The sequence below is a fragment of the Thermobia domestica genome, chromosome 5 (genome assembly GCF_964235325.1).
Source record: "Thermobia domestica chromosome 5, izTheDome1.hap1.1, whole genome shotgun sequence".
NCBI lineage: Eukaryota > Metazoa > Arthropoda > Insecta > Zygentoma > Lepismatidae > Thermobia > Thermobia domestica.
Window position 1 is genome coordinate 219250115 of NC_137458.1, and position 20693 is coordinate 219270807.

A 20693-nucleotide genomic window follows, 5' to 3' on the forward strand; every position below is an offset into this window, starting at 1 on the left:
TTTCAACTTACGATAGTGATGCTACCCAAGTTATGGCGTGATGGTCTAAATTTTCCTTTATTTCTTAAAATAATCTCACACTCCGGAAATCGATTAAAAAAAGTCTTTAGCCCTACACGAAGTTTCCCTGTATGTTCATAAAAATAAACCACTTTGTTATTCATCAAAGCATTTTGAAGTTGTGTTGAATACCTTCAATATTTTTGTTTACGAAAACGTATGATTTAACTTGAAGTTAACGATAAATGAAATGAGGACATGCGTATGGCCGACGCAGTAAACTATCATATACTATTAAATTTGTGTCCTATTTTTCGCTTGTCAGATTCTGGTCACCGTAGGCTCGTTGGATGGGAAAGGTAATATACTGCTTCAAGATATACCTTTTCCGTGAAATATTTAAGCTTAAAGTTAAAGAGAAAAAAATCTGCGGGAAGTGTGTTTGTTTGCAAGTCTCATGTACGTAAACGCGTGGATTTCGTATCCCAAGGTATGCGATGCCCCTGTCAATGACTTACGTCTGTTTAAGCAGATCAAACAATACGCCATAGTGAATAAATCTGTGTCTAAATCTGCAATGAACAAGTTTCAAACTAACTTGTGGTATCTTGGAGCAGAGTTAGTTCCACTCTCACTGTTCTTTGAGAAGTTATCTTTCGAGGACAAAAGTAAAAATTATAAATCGTCTTAAGGCTTGTGAAGAAAATTGGAGTTCAAGAGGCATAAAACTCACAGACTGCCACGGCTTAGAAACAAAGAATCTTCATGTTTGATTAATTCAGCTTCTGTTTGCGCCTTACGTTCTGTTCGAGTTGACATTGATTTCTTGTTCCAGTGTGATCCCGAGCACTGGAGTAACTCGGACAAATTCCAAAAGGACAAACGAATCGTCGAGTCACTTAAGGTTGTCAACGATGCTGCTGAACGTTCAGGGGCTCTTATATCCAATTTCAATGAGTCAATCGCAAAGAAAGAAAGTGAAATGCAGAGCCTAATTCACGTTGTTGAGGACCACAGAAAGCGTGTTCCAAACGCTCGAAAGAGCACTTTGAGAAATTACCAAATTCGTTAATAACCTTATTTTTTTGTTTAAAATAAATAGCAATTGCTTATTTAGAGGTATCTCACTTATTTTGAAATCTATAAATGGTAATTTTGGTAATAGCTATTTGCAAGTTTAGTAATAACAGGGCAAAAAAGTACAGTTTACTTTATAAGAATTGAATTTTTGAACTTCGACTATGTCTCTATACGACATAATTATATGCATCCTATGGCACAACGTCGTACCGCTTGAGCGACCACTAAATATTATCCAATTGAGTTGATTTTTTGCAGTGAGATATACTTATAGAAAAGAAACAATATTAGCAACAATGATCAATTAAATTCGCAAAAATTTTTTGCACCACTCTAACATATATATGTGCAAATTATTAGACTAAAGTTTGAAAAATGAGGAACCTTAAATATAATTTTAAATAAATCTTGTATTACTGTGTTCTTTCACAATATTACAACTTGTTAGTATTTAGCATGAATTCCTTTCGATGTTATTACCATTTCTATATATTTTGGCATACTTTTCATTAACTTTACAAAATTATGTTTACTTCCTCATCGCGATGCCATATTCTGATAAGTGCTGCGATAAGATCAATCTTCACTTTCTTCTTAACAATAGCCTGCAAGTTTTCGATTGCGCTTTAGTGGAGACTATTTCCTGGCCATAGCAGAACTTCAAGACCAGTTTCCTTCAGAAAATTAATTACAGTCCTTGCTTTATGGCATACGACCCCATCATGCATAAAAGCAACATTTCCATTCTTTCATTTGTGGGATAAGTCTGGTTTGTAGCATCTTTTGGTATTGTCTTGGATTCATAATTCCTTTCATGAGATACAGTACACCAGGACTATACACTGGCATACAGCTCCAGACCAAGATTGACGTTGGGTGCTTCACCGTTTGGGAAACACAGTTTGGAGAAAATGTTTCATCTGACGTCCTGCGAACATATTGTTTACTTTTTTCTCTTACGGTAAATGTTGATTCATCAGAGAACATACCTGGAAATAGTGTAATATATATCAGTGTATTTATTTTAATTTTTGTCACAATATTATACACCAAACATCATATTCAGAGGAGCAATTGTTTCCATAAACCCTTGTACATTAAAGTTAAAAAATATTCAAGTGTACCACAACACCTCAAAGATGCCCAAATTGATAAACTATACAGGATAAATATATAATGCTTGGTACTTTATCTTGTTCCAGTCATCCTTGAATTTATTTTACGTTTCCTTTTGCATATTTTAACTTCTTTGTTTTTGCTGGGGTTAATTTCGCCTTTCTGCGGGTTCTTCGCCTTGGTAAGCCCGCTGCACATAATCGTCTTTTCACTGTAGACGGAGATATGCCGCTTCCGTATCCCTTTAACTGATTTGAAAAATCCTTGCTAGTAGCTCTTCTATCGGATTTGGCCTCTGTAGTAGTTTTCGTTGAACAGGAGGACTGATTTCGGTTTACGCCCACATTTACGGGAGTGATTTTGCATGTGTGACTCACCGAGCTTCAAAGCCCGACTTATTCAACTAACCGTTTCTTGAGAAATAGAGTTTTCTAGTTATTTCTTGCTATATGTAAAGTTATTCTATCCAAAGACACTCAGTTACTACAATTTTATCTGGTGATAACACTTTGGCTCTGCCTATAATTGTTACTTTCACTAAACCCCCGAATACAAAACAGAAGAAATTTTAGTACTTTTTTGCACATATCTTCAGCTAAACATAAAATCTAAGAAAGAAAAATCCCATGTGTTTGGCACCTAATACACATTAAAATATTATTTGGAATGCTAAAAACACAATAGCATAGAGAGCAAATTTAGTATCACATATAGAAAGGACCAACTCCACTTCATGGGCTAATATAAGTATACAGTGATGCAGTTGTTCACCACTGTTGCCTGCTTCCTACCACTGTTGCCAATAAGAAATAAAAAGAATCATTACTTTCTATTGTCAAGGTACACAAAGTCCAGAACATACTTTAGCTTTTAAAAAAAGTCAACTGTATACAGTAAAAACGTAGAAAAACAAAAAGAAATCATCGAAAATTCTGAAAAATCGACATTTAGTCTATTGCACACGGCCATATATATATATATATATATATATATATATATACATTACATTTGTCTTTTTATATCTGTGCTATTATATAAAAGAACAAACGTACCTCACGCATCAACATAAGGACCATGCTACTATAGCTTCAACGTATAAAACTGACAGGAAAAGGGGAATACAAATTTCGACTCTTTATTGTGAAAATGCCGATATGAGGATTTACTCAAGCTTGATGTGTGGGGTTCGGTATTTAAACTCTTAATTAAAAGTTACGGAAGCGTGTTTCGATAATTCACTTCTAGTAGGAAAAGTGAACAGTTCCAGTATTATTCAAATGTCTGATCTCTTATACAGAAAAACTGAATGTGAGTTTCTTCTAAGTCTATACATAGCAAAATCTGTACATACTAGAAAACAAAAAACATCTAGTGGTATGAAAGTTTTAGTTGCTGTACCTGTTTCATTGCGCTATAAAGTTGTTAATGCGGCTCATATACTTCTGCCATTGGTTCAAGTCATGGAGGTTTCTCAAAGACATATGACATTTTGTTGAAATATGTGTATTTCCCTAACATGAAACAAGACATATATCAGAAATGCAAGGAATGTTTAATTTTTCAGACAATCAAAAAGAAACCTGGTTGTTCTTATGGTACATTGCAAACGTATGCACAAGTGCGACCCTTCTATCGCCTTTTCATTGATATCGGAGGGGTACTCCCGGAGTAATATTTTGAGACACAAATATTTGATTGTGGTTGTCGATGCTGTCACTCGTTATACTATTTGTGGTTCACTAGCAGATATAACAGCCTCCTCTGTAAGTAGTTTTCTTTATGAAAACATAATTTTGAAATACAGTATTTTTAAATATATAGTTACAGAGAAAGGTCCATGCTTTACCAGTAACTTATTCAAGAAGTTGTGTGCAATGATTGGAGCTAAGATTCGATTCGTAAATGCTCAAGCTCATTACGCTAATGGGACTGCTGAGATAGCTACCCGAAACTTTTACACAGACTGAAATCTGCGTTGTGTAATAAGGATCAAAGAAAATGGGTCAAACTGCTGCTATCTGTTGTGTTGGCTCACAATTTAACTGTCAATTTATCCTCTGGATACAGCCCTTTTGAACTTTTGCATGGATTTCGATGCAGAATACTACACGAAGCAATTTCGCACACCCCCTGTCAATTTCAGGACAATGCTGAACGTTTGCGGCAACTTGGAGAAATACGAGACAAAGCCCATGACAAATGGTTCAAGAGACATAAGACGGCAACGAAATTTTATGACAAACGTCATTCGATACCCAATTTCAAAGTCGGAGACAAGGTGTGGATTTTGGATACTACCGTGAAGAAAGGATCCACCAGAGCTTTTAGTGGACTTTATTTTGGTCCAGGAATCATTCAGGATATTGACCACCTAAATTCCTAATTTGTTAAGTTTAAGACTGAGCGAGGTAGATTCAAGGTTGATTCGATTGCACTACAAAGGTTGAAAATTACTACGAGAAACAGAAGGAAAACGAAGAAGAGGATGAAGATGATGTTGACTTGGATATACAAGACGTTGTGGAGGATGCTACTACGAATGCCTGCCATGCCAAAGTACAGGGAGAGAAACAGAAGAGAGAGAAAGAGAAAGATGGATATTGTGAAATTGTTTTTAATCCTGTGGTGAACATGATAGAAAAAGAAGAAGGTATTCCATCTGTGAAATTTCGTGAGGTTGTGATTGCTAGCCAATTACCCACTTGGGCTGAAACAGGGAAGAATTGTTCCGGTTTGAAACCGAAGTTTTGTGCCAATTCTGAAATAAACAAGAAAACTCGTGTTTTTCGAGGAGACATCGCTATGATTAAAGCTGACGCTGTTGTTAACCCTACGAATGAATTACTTATTCCATTAGGAGGAACAGACAGAAGTATCCAAGAAGCTACAGGAGAAGAATTTCGTAAAGATTGTGAGAAAATACGTTCTTTGAAACCATGACAAGTGAAGATTGCTCCAGGTTATAATCTCCCCGCTGATCATGTCTTATTGACGTGTGATCCCAGAGATGCGAACAAGAAGGCTTTGGAGAATTGTTATAACAATTGTTTTGATTTTGTGTTGAAAAATCAGTGTTCAACTGTGGCTTTTCCTTGCATCGCTGCTGGTGCATTTCATTTCCCTAAGGAACCTGCTGCGAGAATTGCATTGTTGAGTACACGAAAATTTTTAGAGGATCATGTGGACAACGTAGACCGTATTGTATTGTGTATTTTCGACAAGGAGAATTGGGATCTCTATCAGCGTCTTTTACCTGTGTATTTTCCCTTGGAAGAAGGAAAAGAAGCGGAAGAAGACGGTTCTCAAAGGAAGATTTGATGGATTAGGAACGTCTGTGAAGTTGGTAACGAATTTTGTTTTGGCACTGGCCATGTAATTTTGGAATTTGTTTTGGTTTGTTTGTGTTTCTAAGTCGCCTGTAATAACAATTACAACGAAGAAAAGAAGAAAAAGGAGTACTCATATAGACATCATTGTTTTCTCAATTACTTAGAACTGTTGGTTAACTTTGTAGAATACCTTCTTTTTCTTGGTTATTTTATCAACAGCTTATAACCTGAATAGTTAGTATTTCGACACCAAATCAACATCTTATTGATATACTATGCTTAGCAGAAGAAAAAAGGGAAACAGATGCAACTATGAATTGATATTTGCATGCTATCTATGCTAATATAGTAATGAAGAAGGGATTCTTACGTTTTTCTTGCATTCTTGAAGATGTATTTTATGATCCGAATGTGGATGTAAAGAAAAATGACGTTTTCTTTTCCTGGATTATTTTGATCTGGTCCTACCATTTGTTATTAGTTAGTGTAAACATATTCAGTCAATGTATTATTTTGAAAGGAATATATACTGTTATAACCTCTTGTGTGATTTTAGTGAATTTTTCATTGCCTGCAGTGTATATAGTGAACTCCAGTATCTCATCATGGAGATGAATTGGGATTCACGATTGAAGAAGATTTTGTGCTTTATATAGCATGTGTTCCTGTATATTTGAAGAATGGACTTGATTCCACATTTTGGTGTGGGTCCACGTACTTTTATTTTCATGTAAGAAGAAAGACGATTTTTTTCTCTGTTATCGCATGTTTAGTTAGGGATTTAGGGATGTATTTGGTGATAGTCTGTCATTTGATTTCTTTAAGGTTTTAAGAGCCAGTGCAGAGGGCTATAACTCTGCCAATATGTCGGTCATTGTGGAACTAAATTCTCCACTTTTTTTTCTAAAACCTGAAATCAACATTCTTTTGTGTAGTTTTATCTGTTCTTTCTATGGGTAGCTAGATTACTTTATCTTCTACCGCGTAATAATTATTTCGATTATAGAGTTAAGTTTTTATTGGTATTGGAGTTTTTATTTATTATATATAGATATATACGTATGGATTACGGTTTAAGTTATTACTTTTTCAATCCCCCTGATTTTTCGTTGATTTTTATTCGTTTCATTGTTTTAACCAATTATTTTCCGTACTTTCATATCTTACATGTTTTAGGCAGTCATTGACTGTATCCCCTACTCTTTGTGATGTTACTATAACAAACCTATCTACCCTACTCATATGATCTACTTGTGCTGAATGAACTTTCCAGTTATGTGATGCGTAAGGACACTGTGCCTGTGATTTCCAGACCCACATCTTGTGCTTAGTGATGCGGTGTTTACAACATCGACGTTGCTGTGTTTACGTCATTTGGCAATGACTGTTCTGCTATCAACTGTGTTGTGTGAACATTTATGTTGTACTCATCATTTCTTACCATATGTTTTCTTTCCAGACTGCAATTGCTGCTGTGACTTTTATTATGACTACTGAATAGAGCTACAAACATGCTCATGTTTTTTTCTTTTTTAAAATAGGAAGTTTTCTTGCTGTATGTTATTTCCTTCAACACATGTAATTTCTTACCAATAGAAACGAGAGATTGTTTCCCTTTCAGCATTTCTATCATAGCCTCACCTTTGGATAATCTATGAGCACGCATTTTTCATCGAGACTGAAGAAATAGTCAACGACTCAGGATATTAACCCCGAAGGGACATCGAACAAAACCATTAAGAGTCTTTTGGAACAGGTAGTCTGGTTAGATTGTAGACAAGTCAACATGTAGGAACACAAGCTACAATTCCGGGTTTACGAGAAGTTTACCTTGCTCTATCCTAGAGAGCTCCTTGTGTTAGCTAATGTCATAGCTATCAGCTTCAATGGATAGTTCGTTAAAGAACAACTTCGACTTTGATTAAATTTACTATCTTCGCAACGTATAACGCGCCCTAAAGAATCCGGTCAGTTAAAAAATAGAAAAAAAATAAAACAGTCTTCATCAATCGGACGCTTTTGGTGCGGGTCATCTGAAGATTCTTGTGTACGATATCTCAGCTCAATCCCCGAACAACCCTTACCTTTTATTCGTTCAAACAGTGTCAAATTCCACCAACCTTCGATTGAATATAACGTGCAATTAAATTGGCAGAAACAAAATAACACATACATACATACATACATATAATCTCAGAAATAATCACTCAAGATTCTTCTTTTATAATTTTATTGAACTCCAAACAGGGATAACAAGAAATAATTCGTTGTAAAGAATAACAAATATAACAATTTAATGTCGTATCTATATGCGACGTGAACCTTCAAAATTTCAAACTTTAAATATCTTCTCTTTTTTTACTTTCGAATATATCGAACCTTCTATAATTTCAAAGCTATCTAAAGATCACAATTATTTAAGCAGCTCTCAAATGTTACTGATTCAAGAAATCTGGTGGGGGTACCGCCACCTAACCTTAATCTTTAAACAATTTTCTACTTTCCTTTCTTTATTTTTTAAAATTTAAACTAGATTAAATTGATGTCATTTATAATTCAAAAGTTACAAGTGGTCACGCCTCGTACTCATACCAATATAACACTGGGATTGATCCCGTCAAAGTTCCAACATTAATTTCATTTTTAAACATTCTCATGCAAATAAATAATTTAGTATTTCCAGGCAACAAACTATCTCCTTCTCCTTCGACTACTGCGAATTTGTTCTTAAGGATCGAGCTGAGATTTTGTCAAAAACGGCTGAGTAATTTAAATACGGTCTAGATGACTTCCTACTTAACGAACTACGGAAGTGTAACCTGATTAGAGGAAGCACTCTAAGAGATGACCAACACATCTGAGAAAATATTCCCTAACATTGATTAGGGTCACAGGGAAGTACAAAAATTAAACTGGTTCTTACCTTGTAATGGTGGTCAAATATCTTTCCTTACCAATCTTCTTCGTCGTCTCTCTCCTTCGGACGGAATAGTGACCTTCGATTTAACTCCTACTCAAACCACTCCATTCATCGCAAATAACAAAAAAAAAAAAAAAAAAAAGACAGAAGAAGATATTCTTTCAAAATAAGTAACAACGTAGTCAGGAAAGAGGAAATAAAGTGGAGTGATCGATTTTTCATCGCTCTTTTCACAAATAAACGATCTGGTAATTGGAGTGGTAATCTGGTAATTACAACATTTCTCTTTACGATGTTAAACAGTATTGATTTATTTTATATCTGCTTCTATATTCGTAATAAAAGTCGTCCTGACGATTCTCTTCCAAATCCAGGATTCAGTGGCGGCTTTTGTTACAAATGCTAGTTTTCCTGCCCGGGTTTCGCAGACCCTTAATTCACGACTACCTGGACGCCCAGTAGACCAGAGAGAAAAGATGGACGGACATCAATTCACTGGATGAATCGTCGAGGAGGAAACACCGGGATTTGCACGTAAGTGCGAGTAGGTTAACCAATCCTAAAAGTTATTCCCTTCTCATCTTTTTCAACCCCTTTGACATCACAATATGTTTCGTTTGTTATGCTTGATTTTATCTTTATGCAATCCAGGTCAGATCCTGTACTTTATACTCTACCAAATGCAATGTTTACAAAATGCTGGGCGCAATTTCTCAGTTCTGACATCCCCAATTACACAATTAATTAGCATGTTATCTGAACTTTCAGACTGTCAAGGGGCGACTGCACACTATTATACATTCATATACTACTAATAGAAATTATTCAGAAATGTTTTCCCACCTTCTTCTTTTTTTAAAAAATCAGCTCTTGTTGGGGACAATTTCTAACCAACATTTTTTATTCTTTATTTAGAAAATGCAAAAGATGATCATTTGCTTAATTTGAAGGCGTACAATTTGATGTGTCGTTGACAAAGCCATTATAAAAACTGAGTCAACATGTGTTGTAGCTTTCTCAACAATTCCACTTTTAAAAGGAAAAGACAGGCAACTTTTACAAATTCAAATTCCTAGTTTCTACATTTATTAAACCTTTGTTTCCTCGTGTGAAGAACGGGAACTTCTACTTATTATATTATTTTCATTCGTCATTTGATGTAGTAAGCATGTTTAAATGAACTCCTAACAGTCGAACTCCATTTAGGAGGACTTGGCAGTCGTTTGTGGGCGTGTATCAGTTTATTTTCCGTGATTACTTACTTGCCTGGAGTGTCGTATAAGTGCGTGCATACGTTCAAAATGTCTGAAACGTCATGACTGCCGTCGTCGAGACGTTTTCTCGTCTAGTTCTAATTTGAATATATCATTCAAACATGCTAAACGATACACTAAGTACAATTTTGTTTTGGGACAGATTGACCATATATCGTCTAGTGTGAACGTTGTTTTGAGGTGCGATCTACGTAACATAAGAATGAATTTCATTATTGCACCCTTCGGAAACCCAGTATATGAGCATGAATTTCTAATTTCCTACAACGACACGTGTCTTCCATAGTCGCTAACGCTCTCTTCTGCAATGCGAGCGGTCCCGGGTTCGACTCTCGGTGGGAGCACTCGGTCGAAAAAGTGTAGAAAGCTTTTTCAGGCCCGCCATCCTGAATGAGGTTTACTTTGGTTTTCCTCATTCAAACCAGGCAAATGCCGGGATCGTCCTAACTTATAGGTTCCAGGCCACTTACCTCTTTCCTCAATCCTTTTTTCCCTTTATTCTTTCCCTTTCCCCAGAGTGTGTGCTCGCCAAGGGACGTCATCCTTCAAACGTGAAGGCCTAATGGCCTTCGATGCCGAATGCCCAGAAATCTAAAATCCTAAATCCTGAATGACACGTGTATTCGGTAAGCTTATAAGATACTACAATCACTCTCCAACTCTTATGTGATACAAGATACGTATCTATTAAAGTGATAAATCGATTTAAGACTATATTGATAAGTATAACACATCATTTAGGTGATTGTAACGATCTACGCATTGTTAAACTCCATGCATTTCCGGATTTATCATGTTTCATTTTTACCTGATCATGAATTTAGGATGCTGATTTTGTTTTAGCACACTACACATACGTTATTGTTTGTTAGTTCAACATAATTCAGAGAGCTAAGTCCACACATACGATACAATATATATATCAAAAATATTTTCAAGTTGATTTGCTTTGTTGTGCTATACAATTTAGCCTCTTCGAGATACGATTTATGCAATTCCGGACTCCGTAAGCAATGGAAGAGAATTGTATTGGTATAATCAATTGAATAGTTATTTAGTTCAGGTTAGCTACTTTGTGTTCATGATAGTTATATATTCTTACTTTCTACAATTACTTCACGTCACGATAATGAACTTAATTTGTATATCCTTTGAACTTTTCCATTATATTATACTGTACATTTATTAATATTACTGATGCAGTTTATTGTAGCTCTTGACATGAGAAGATCAACCATGTTTATTAATTTATTAAGGAAATAAAAAAAGGAGATTTCACGCAATTTCCAATGTACTCCACTATTACATTTAAAGATTTGTATTAAACAATGCCAGCCGATGTTTGTTTGTTTCTGACTGAAAGCAAAACAGTGACCAATATTTAAAAAATATATATACAAAGTTTTGAGTCAGGTTTTAATTAATGTGTTATTAATCTATTACATTTAGGTACACAATTTTAAATCTGGAACATTCTTTCGCATCCAGCCGATGTATTTGGCAATATTAGTGTATATGCCAGGAGTGCGTGGAACTCCACATCCTCTTCCCCACGAAATGATACCTGAAAACAAATTTGTGTTAGGATTACTGTTCATCTTACTAAATGAACGTTTTGAATTTAAATAAATGTAACTAAAATATTCAAAGTATAACATTATTAAAAATTTCTTATAATTATGTTTTTAAAGAAACACCGCTGTAACGCAGATGAGCATAATTTTGATATTCATGACTGTTTTGAGAATAGTTTCCAAAGATTTAGTTTGTCATTATTAGAAAAATCCATTAGCAAATTAGCATATCACTTCATATGATATGTCGAAATGAATAAACTTTATCGTTATAATACTGTACTTCAGTGGGCATTCATTATGTTTTAATAGCGCTTCTTAACCTGAAATATACATATAATTGACATAAATCTTACTCTTCGTTACCAACCAAATGTATTTAATCGTTTTCTCCTTAACATGGTGGTGTACAGTGTATAATTATACTAGCATCCACGGTGCATAAATTGAGAACATAATTCATGTCAATATTTTTAGTGTTTCTTTGAACTGAACGCGATATGAATGCGTCGATTTAATATTAAATACATTTTAGGAAGTGTGAGCCTTGGACAAAAAGTAGAGGTTTGTATGTTGACACATTTGTAATTTACTTAGGTCGAATATAAACAATTTTCTAATTTATGGTACGTTAATGATTTCCGCTTTGGTACGTAATGTGTGGATACCCATTAAGAGGTTAAATATTCATATAATAGTAGAAACAATAATATTTGAAAGTAATAAGGATTTGAAAACACGGAAGAATAATAAATGTTAGATTAGGTTTAATGTTTCCCTGACAAACACACCATGGTTCACTGAATTTGTATTGAGACATTTGCCATGGCTTACCGCATTTAATGTTCTTGTTAGAGTAAAAATAGATAAAATAAGGGAAATTTAACCTCCACCAAAGCAAACAAACTAGTCCGGTAGTTATAAGTCTCACATGTAAAATTCTTCCAGACAATATTCCAAATTAGTAGAATATAAAACGAGCTAGTATCATTCCTGGAAATAAGAAAAAAGAAAGCTATAAATAAGCTAAGTCCTGCATACTATCTGTATACTACTATCTGCATACTAGTTTCTTTTTATAATATTGAGAAGAAGAAAACATTATGTTAAAGAACCGAGATTCCACTCCCAACACAAACATTAATATTAGTCATGAACTAATAATTCACAACAGGAATTTTTTGTTCATAGAACCGACGTAAGAACAAAAGTTTCCGTAAATGCTTAATTATTTTAAGTAATGGCCAAATAATTTGTAATAGAAATAATATTCTGTAATTCTTTTTATATTACTATGTTTGCCTAACTTTCTAATTGCAGAAGTTTTACGTCATTGGATTTGTAGTAATTTCAATGGTAATCTGAAATGAGGTAAGAGACAGTAGTTTTGATAAAATTTTAAGTTTATTCCTTTATAAACAAACTGTCAATTGCCGTGTTTCAAACAGCTATTTAATTTTAGAAACCAAGTATTTTGGAATCGATAGTGACTATATCTAGGATAACTGATTATCAATACATGTAACATGCAAAGTAATAACATAAATTAAAATGATACCAAATCAAAATAAAAATCGTTGATTGATTTATTTACTATACAAATTGAAGACGAATTCATTGATTGGAATTATATACAGTACAGAGGGTGGCCCAAAAGAAGGTATACAGTCCCGTACTGGTTAACTCACTGCTTTTTATATAATTTCTTATTGTTATCCGTCAGGTAGACTTAGCTTATTTATTATTTGTTCTTAATGTATTTTTACTTATATCTTAATCTTGGAACAGCCGAAGCAAATAAACCCATAAGCTAGAATGTTATACTTGAGTAATGCAAGGTTATATACTTACTTTTGGTCCACCCTGTATTATCATAGTTTTACTCTTAGACAGTGTGTTGCATAGAAATATTCAGTCCAAAAATCAATGAAATATTATACAGCATAAATGAAAATAAACGATAAATATGGGTGATATTATCCTAATCGAAGATTAGGTAAAGATGTTCATATTAAGAATTTGATACAAATAAGTATGCCATATTATATAATTGTTTCTTTTAAATGAGATTCTTTGACGAGGATACTCTTATATTATTCAGTACTATTGCATATAGGTTAAATCAGTTTTATTGTTTATTTACTTCCCTCTTCGAATGGATAACACATATTCAATATTGTTAGGAATGGTTTAACTACCATCATAATACTAATTTCTACTATCTGCATACTAGTTTCTTTTTATAATATTGAGAAGAAGAAAACATTATGTTAAAGAACCGAGATTTCACTCCCAACACAAACATTAATATTAGTCATGAACTAATAATTCACAACAGGAATATTCAATTGCGACATGATTGTGAACAAGAATCAACTAACATGAACATGCTATACAAAAAAGTATCATTTCATAACAATCGCCAAGTCATAATACTGTACAGAACGCAAACATTAATACAAATACACTAACAAGATACATTCGTAAAGTGTTCCCAGGGATTCGTGTAAAATTCATTCAAATGCAAAGTTCTACACAACCCAATGTCTATTGTATTAATTTCAGCAGCCCATACTGGTAATTTGCATATTTATGGGCCTTCATATATCCGGAATTCAATCTATACTACTATAACGCTCGGATACACAATTCCTTTTAGGTTTTTTTCTTAGATGTAACTAAAGATGAATGTGATCATATGCAAAAAAAAAAAAAAAAAAAAAAAAAGGATCAAGTACTGCTTCTCTGACATGTTATCCACCCGACCGCCATCTTGGACCGTCATATTGGATTCAACTTCCGGGTTTCCAAATGAGAATAAGTGCACGTAAAACATCAAATTCATGTACAATTTTATGTACAAGGCTCTTCTGCGGAGAAAAGTAAAGAGGTGGAGTCCCAACAGAATTTTTGTACTAACTTTCAGTTTAGTCGAACTTTAGCAAAAGACAAATTTGTCGCGATTATTTCGTTGTGCGAAGTTAGCCTTTTCAGAAAAAAAAAAAAATATTGTCGGTTCAGAACCTTTATGGGTTATATGACCGTGCGAAAAAGGAATCAAGAAAAAGAGGTGCGAGGACGTGGCAGCGAGAGAGAGACCGAAGGGCTCAAATATTTCTATTCCCTAAATAGAATTAACTGACTCGAAAAAGGAACAAATATTCGCAACTCCTTCTCTAGAAAGAAAAAAATAGGGAAAAGAAAATCAATAAAAAATCTAATTTTCAATAAAAGTATGTATTTACTACTTGGTGTTTTGGAAGTTCATCGTCAACCCCTTTTAAGAGAGAGGAGTAAATATTACGTTCTCTTAAACCGTGCCGATACGCTGTGCCGTTACGTACTTCCAAAAATAAAACACTGGAAAGTGATTATGTTTGTGATTGTATAACTCTTCAACCACCCAACCGATTTCAATCAAATTTTCAACATTGATGAGGTTCAGGATTATGATGCTTTTTATTATTTCACTTTCACGGTGCAACTTAAGAAAGAGGGGAGAGGAATATATATAATTGAAATTGAGTATTTTTGTGACTTAATAACTTTTCAACCGACGGACCGATCTCGATCAAATCTTCAACATACTGTAGATCAGGTTTGGACCTGGGATAGTTTTCATCATTTTAATTTGACAGTGCAACTTAGGGGGGAAAGAGATATGTAAAAATGAACGAAAAAAATGATATTAGTGTCGAATATATAGTTTCTGGGGTCACAAAGATGAACAGTGACACTTCAGATCTAATTTAAATCAAAATTTAGCACCACAATTTGTGAAAAAGTGGAGATATTCAATACAGGATCGAAAGTGACTCATCTTAGTGTCGAACCCAGAGTTTTCGGGATAGCTGAGATGAACAATAACACTTCTGATGGTGTTTAAATCTTCCAAATTCAGCCCGCAATAGTAATATTTAATTTTTAAGACAAAACATCGTCCGTCAGAGGGCGCTTCAGTAACAGTATAAAGAAAATGACTAATGGAACACAGTACTATTTTTTATGTATTTTAACCCAGCGAAGCGGGTAATTGACGTTAGTATATACTATATTAGACTTTGCATATGTGCATGTGTTTGTGTGTGTTTTAATGTGTATTTGGTCAAGTGGGAACGCAATGATGATTACTTACCAATTTGTCCAAATTCTTCTGATAGGTTCTGAGGTAATGTTATAAATAGGGGTCCACCACCATCTCCCTAAAAAATTAAGATGTTTGTGATTTTTTTGCTTTTATTGTAATAATCTGTATAACTTCAGATTGTTAATTCCTGTCAACATATCAAAACTAAACATATAGTTATATGATAACTTTAATATTTGTTTGATGCGTTATTTAAAAATATTTTTTCTGTGTTAAATTCTATATATACGTTCATGGGTCATGGACGATTGTTTTCAATTATTACTTATTTGATGAAAGTATGTTTTCGATTATGAGGTATGGTGTTCACAGATGGTTGTTTCCAGTATAACATTATGTAACGATAACAATATAAACCCTATTCATTATTAATAAACACATAACTTGCCTTGTACTAGACGTCAATAGCATAATATCTCATATCTTTTGAAGCTTAATCGTCAATGTTTTTTTAAAGATGCTTAATGTGCAAATGAGTTTCGTTTCATCTTGAAACCACGGCCAAGCTTCAAACTATGCGAGCTCAATATTGAAGCTAGACATAGTAAGTATGTAAGTTACTGAAGCAATTCACTAATGAGAACATATTTAGAATTTATTGTTGGGATGCTGGAACGTCAAAAAGCCATTTCCTGCTTTCTCTTATTACGTTTGCTATACGTACTTAATATTCAAACCTGAAGTGGTAGGACGTTTCTGGAAGTGCCACTTACACTAGACTAATGGATTCGGAAATAGAAGGTTTTTTTCAGATGCTTAATGGATTATATAAAACTGCTTCTAGCTTTCTCTTACGTGAAAACGGAAGAAGTAGTATGTGTCTACCATTTCTGGCTTTAGTATAGAAATCCGGGTAAGGATAGTATCCTTTCTTAAGATTAGAATCGATTCCGCAAACCCACATGTCGCTTTCTATAACCGTTTTTGTTTCCACCACATGTCGATCAACGTTGACAGTAAGGAAACTTAATTTCTATCACTTATGGTTTGAATAGAGGCTTATGGGTAATTTTGGACATTTTCTTGGGATGGAAAATCGTTTCTAAAAGAAAACTTGCCGTTATTTCTAACGTCTTTGTTTCAAGGCGATCAACAGTGAAGCCAGAAATGTGTTAGTTCTACCAGTTCCAGCTTTAAAAGCGCGTTACGGATAATGTGGAAAGTGCTGAATCAGTTCCAAAAGATGGCTTACCGCTACTTGTTACCGTCTTTGTTATATGTAGATCAATGTTAATAACGGAAGTTAAAGTAAATTTCTACCATTTCTCGTTTCTATAAAATATTAGCGAGAGAAATAACATCAGACACTGAATCTCTTTCGTGAAACCGGATTTTGCTATCTCTTAAGATTTAGCTTAATGTAGATAAATATTGAAACCGGAAATTGAAAAGAGTGTTAAGGATAACGTGGAACATTTTCTTGAAATGTTGAATCGATTCCAAAAGAATGCTTGTCGCTATCTATTATTGTCTTCCTCCTATACCGATCAATATGGATATGTGATGTTATAGTACATTTCTATCACTTCCGGTTTTAGCAAAGTTATGTAGTTGAATATGGTATTTTTTCTTGAAGCACTGAATGAATTCCAGAAAACAACCTTGACGCTCTGTTAACGTGTTGGTCTATGACAATTAACGTTCAAGCTGGAAATTATTTCCAGCAATTCCTTTTCAATGGAATGTGGAATTAACTCTTTAAACGCTGAAGCCGGTGCAAAAATTTGTTTTTCGATATCTCTTACCGTTTCTGCTCTGATACTTGTTGACAATTAAGCAGACAGAGAGACGCAAGGATAAAGCTGTTCTGCAAATCTTCTGATGCTTTCAGAGCATGCTTAGAAATTCTAAAATTTAGATATTAATAATTTAATTATTCTTTCATTGAGAAGTAGAAATATCTTTATCAGTAGTTTGTATCTCACTATATCATGCCTGCTTTTGAGTTTTACTTAATGTATTTTACTTATGCAACCTTTTATCCGAAAGCTCCAATAGTTTCTTCTATGCACTTAAGCTTTCATTTAAGAATTTGCGACGCGTGTCATGAAAAATTGGGCAAACCCATAACACTACACACACACACATACACAGTATATATATATATATATATATATATATATATATATATATATATATATATATATATATATATATATAGCGAGAGAGAGAGAGAGAGAGGGAGAGATTTTTAAAACTCACGGATTTCACTTGGTTTAGAATTTCTAACTGAAGTTCGATTTTTATGAGGTTTGCGGCAAATTATCAAGAAAGGATGGGGGATTTATGGGATTATGTTTACTGATTTAAATTCATTCGGAGTAATATCACTCATGCCTCAAGAAAACAGCAAATATTCGCCAATGTACCTTACAGTTGGAATGTGGTTTTGGATTTTTGAAACGAAATTGCACAATACAAATTAAGTGTTAGTGGAATGTGCTATCACCCATAAATTATATGTTGAATAGGTATAGACGGTTTCTCGCGACAAACGACGGAATTATTTCTTGGACTACCTAATGGGTCAAAACCTGACATCCTTCAGAAAACCTGCCTGCGGGTCCGATGCTTCCCTGTCTCATTGAGAGGTTGTCCTATTTCTTCCAATTTGTTCACTAACGACCATATGATGTTTCTGTCTTGGGCAGAGCGTGAGATAAATTTGTTTCTAAATGCCCTTTGAGTAGCGACAACAGATTCCCTTCTCCAAAATCTTTTAACGATAAATTCATGTTATTCCAAAGAATACACTCTTCTTACTGTGTCGTAATCATACTCATACAGCAGCACAGAACTGTACAGCATAAGTCCCAATGTAACAACCCAGTTTCCTGTTTGTTATTGACCTTAGCGAGGTTGCTATCTTACGAAGAATACCCAGATGTTCTCACCAAACAGCATCTCATTAGAACTGTAAGGAACACTTGCGGAAATTTGCTGTTTTTCTTGAGAAGTGGTCGATATTACCTGGATGAATTTAAACCAAAAACATACTTTCATAAATCTCTCACCATTCCTTGATCATTTGCCAGAAACCGCAAGAAAATCGGATTTCCGTTAGAAATTCTAGACCTAAATGAAATCCGTGAGTTTTAGAAAAATCATCCTATTACAATGTTCCATCATACCAGAGTGGCAGAGCAGTGAAAATCCGATTTATTTGTGTGTCATCCGCCACCTTTTATTAGTAAAGATTAATACACAAATAAAAATTCACTAAGTTGAAAAAACTGTAAGAAGAACTTCCAGAGATGCAACTCAGTCTCTAATTCATTCTCTCTTTATTTGCATGGTTCAAGGTTTATTTTAGATTGCTTCATGACCCAGTATAGCTGAACAGAGCAGGTAAGGAGTGCTCCACGGCCCAATCCAACCAAATAGAGTGTGTGAGTTGGCATTAAGGGGCACTCCGCATCTGAGTGTAACCGAACAGAGTGAGTAGTTGTGTAGGAGTACTCTAAAGGTCAAATGCAGGAAACACTCTACGGCCCAGAGCGGCCGAACAGTGGTTACATGTAGTCATTCTCGGGATAGAGTGATACTGAGGTTTTCGCTGCTCCTCCTTTTAAGGTAAGTCTTCGGGTCTCTCTCGATACAGGCATTAGTGTAAGTAATATCTTTTTTCTTCGGTGTCATATGGCACCAAGTAAAGTGTAGTATGTTTTGGATATATATATATATATATATAGCACGTGACAAGCAGGAATCACGTGTGTCACATATACATAATACATACAGGTACATACACGCACCCCCCATATATCAAACTGGACAACCTTCTGTAACCTTTCACACCTGAGTACTGTTATTGATTAAAAACAAAACATATATTGTAAAGTCCATCAAATTATAAAATTACGATGTTTACAAAATTCTAATCAACCTCAGACTACCTGCAAAACACCACAATAAACACCACGAATAAATATATTCCCATTAATTCCTCTATCTACTACGCATTTAGAATATTAGTGCGTCTCTTTGTCCTTTAATGTTTTCTGTCAGGTGCGGATACAGGAAAAGTTCCCTAGATATAGAGGTAAGCTGTAAATATATTAAATAAGGAGTCACGGAAAGACGACTAGGGCTTATCCTTCAGCTTGGGGTTTTTCCATAAAGCTAATAACTTTATCGTGTAAAAAACCTACTTGTTCAGAAACATTCACGAAAGCTTCGGACTAAGACTTGTAATTTGGCACGATCTCAGCAAAGTAAAGTGAATATGAGATTTGGAACATAGAAATTAGAAATAACACTATTAATTAAGTTAAACAAAAAAATTGAACACGAAGAAATACAAAGAAACAAAAAACGATTTGAACGAGAATTTATTAAGCTAGCAGAGAAGAGAAAACAGGTAAAGGTAAGTTGGCTACACAATCCTCACACAACTTCGTTGAAATCAGTTGGGAAGCTTTCAGAACTTATAAAGCCAGGAAACAAGGTTTTCTGAAAACATAGTAAAATCCAAAACATCCGGGAAATGTAAAAGGAAATTAGCAAAATTAAGAAAGGCTATCGACCTCGCTCTTGTACGTACATTAAAGAAAGTCGATAGAACAATTCTTACTAGTACACATTATATTCTAAGATATTGAAAGATTTCTTAGAGAATTTCTTTAACATGAAGCCAGAGATATCGTCCCTTGACAAAGAAAAAGAAGACACCAGAACCATACATTCTAGAGAATAACGGAACAGAAATATAAATTCCTATAATTAAGTTAAACAAAGAAAAAGCTCTGGGTTTAGACGTAATTCCAAGTGAGTTAATTTTAGCTGAATTGAAACAGTGTGGATCAAGATGCAAATTCATTCTCCTTTTCTGGAACAAGTAGAAATTGCCACACGAGTGAAAAGTATCACTCATTTCTCCAATTTACAAGTAGCCCGACAAAAGTGATTGAAATAACTATCGAGGCATCTTTCGTCTGTCAACTTCTTATACATCCTATATTTACCATTCGACAAATACTCGGAAAGAAATGATAGAACAATCTTCCATAAATCAATTATTGAATCATTTTAGAAATACCTACGACTTAGTTAGGAGGGAATATTTTATAAGATTCTTACAGAAATTGGAATACGGAAAAGGCTAGTTATATTATATTAATTAAGATGTGTTTTATTGACACCCAAAGTAAAGTCCGAGAAAAAAAAATGTGTTTGTCCACGAGAATGGCCTGAAACAAGGAGGAGCGCTGTCGTCGTTATTATTCATCTTTGTTTTTGAGTACGGTATAAGGA

General features: G+C 34.3%; 1 protein-coding gene and 1 long non-coding RNA gene across 4 annotated transcripts in view; one reads left to right on the plus strand and one right to left on the minus strand.

Moving 5' to 3' along the window:
* LOC145684771 (uncharacterized) overlaps positions 1 to 20693 on the plus strand; it is a 67987-nt gene that overhangs the window by 23191 nt on the left and 24103 nt on the right. For 2 of the 3 annotated variants that reach the window (XR_014131391.1, XR_014131390.1), the window contains exon 3: positions 8820 to 8979. The exons of the other annotated variant lie outside the window; for it this stretch is intronic. This is a non-coding gene — a long non-coding RNA (uncharacterized LOC145684771). The remainder of the gene's footprint in view (positions 1 to 8819; positions 8980 to 20693) is intronic. 3 annotated transcript variants of the gene reach the window in all.
* LOC145684770 (trypsin-1-like) overlaps positions 11005 to 20693 on the minus strand; it is a 78702-nt gene continuing 69013 nt past the window's right edge. The window contains exons 6-7 of the mRNA XM_081757142.1: positions 15429 to 15495; positions 11005 to 11283 (exon numbers count right to left, since the gene is read on the minus strand). Of these exons, the coding sequence (XP_081613268.1) occupies positions 11165 to 11283; positions 15429 to 15495 (186 nt within the window). The 3' untranslated portion in view covers positions 11005 to 11164. The remainder of the gene's footprint in view (positions 11284 to 15428; positions 15496 to 20693) is intronic.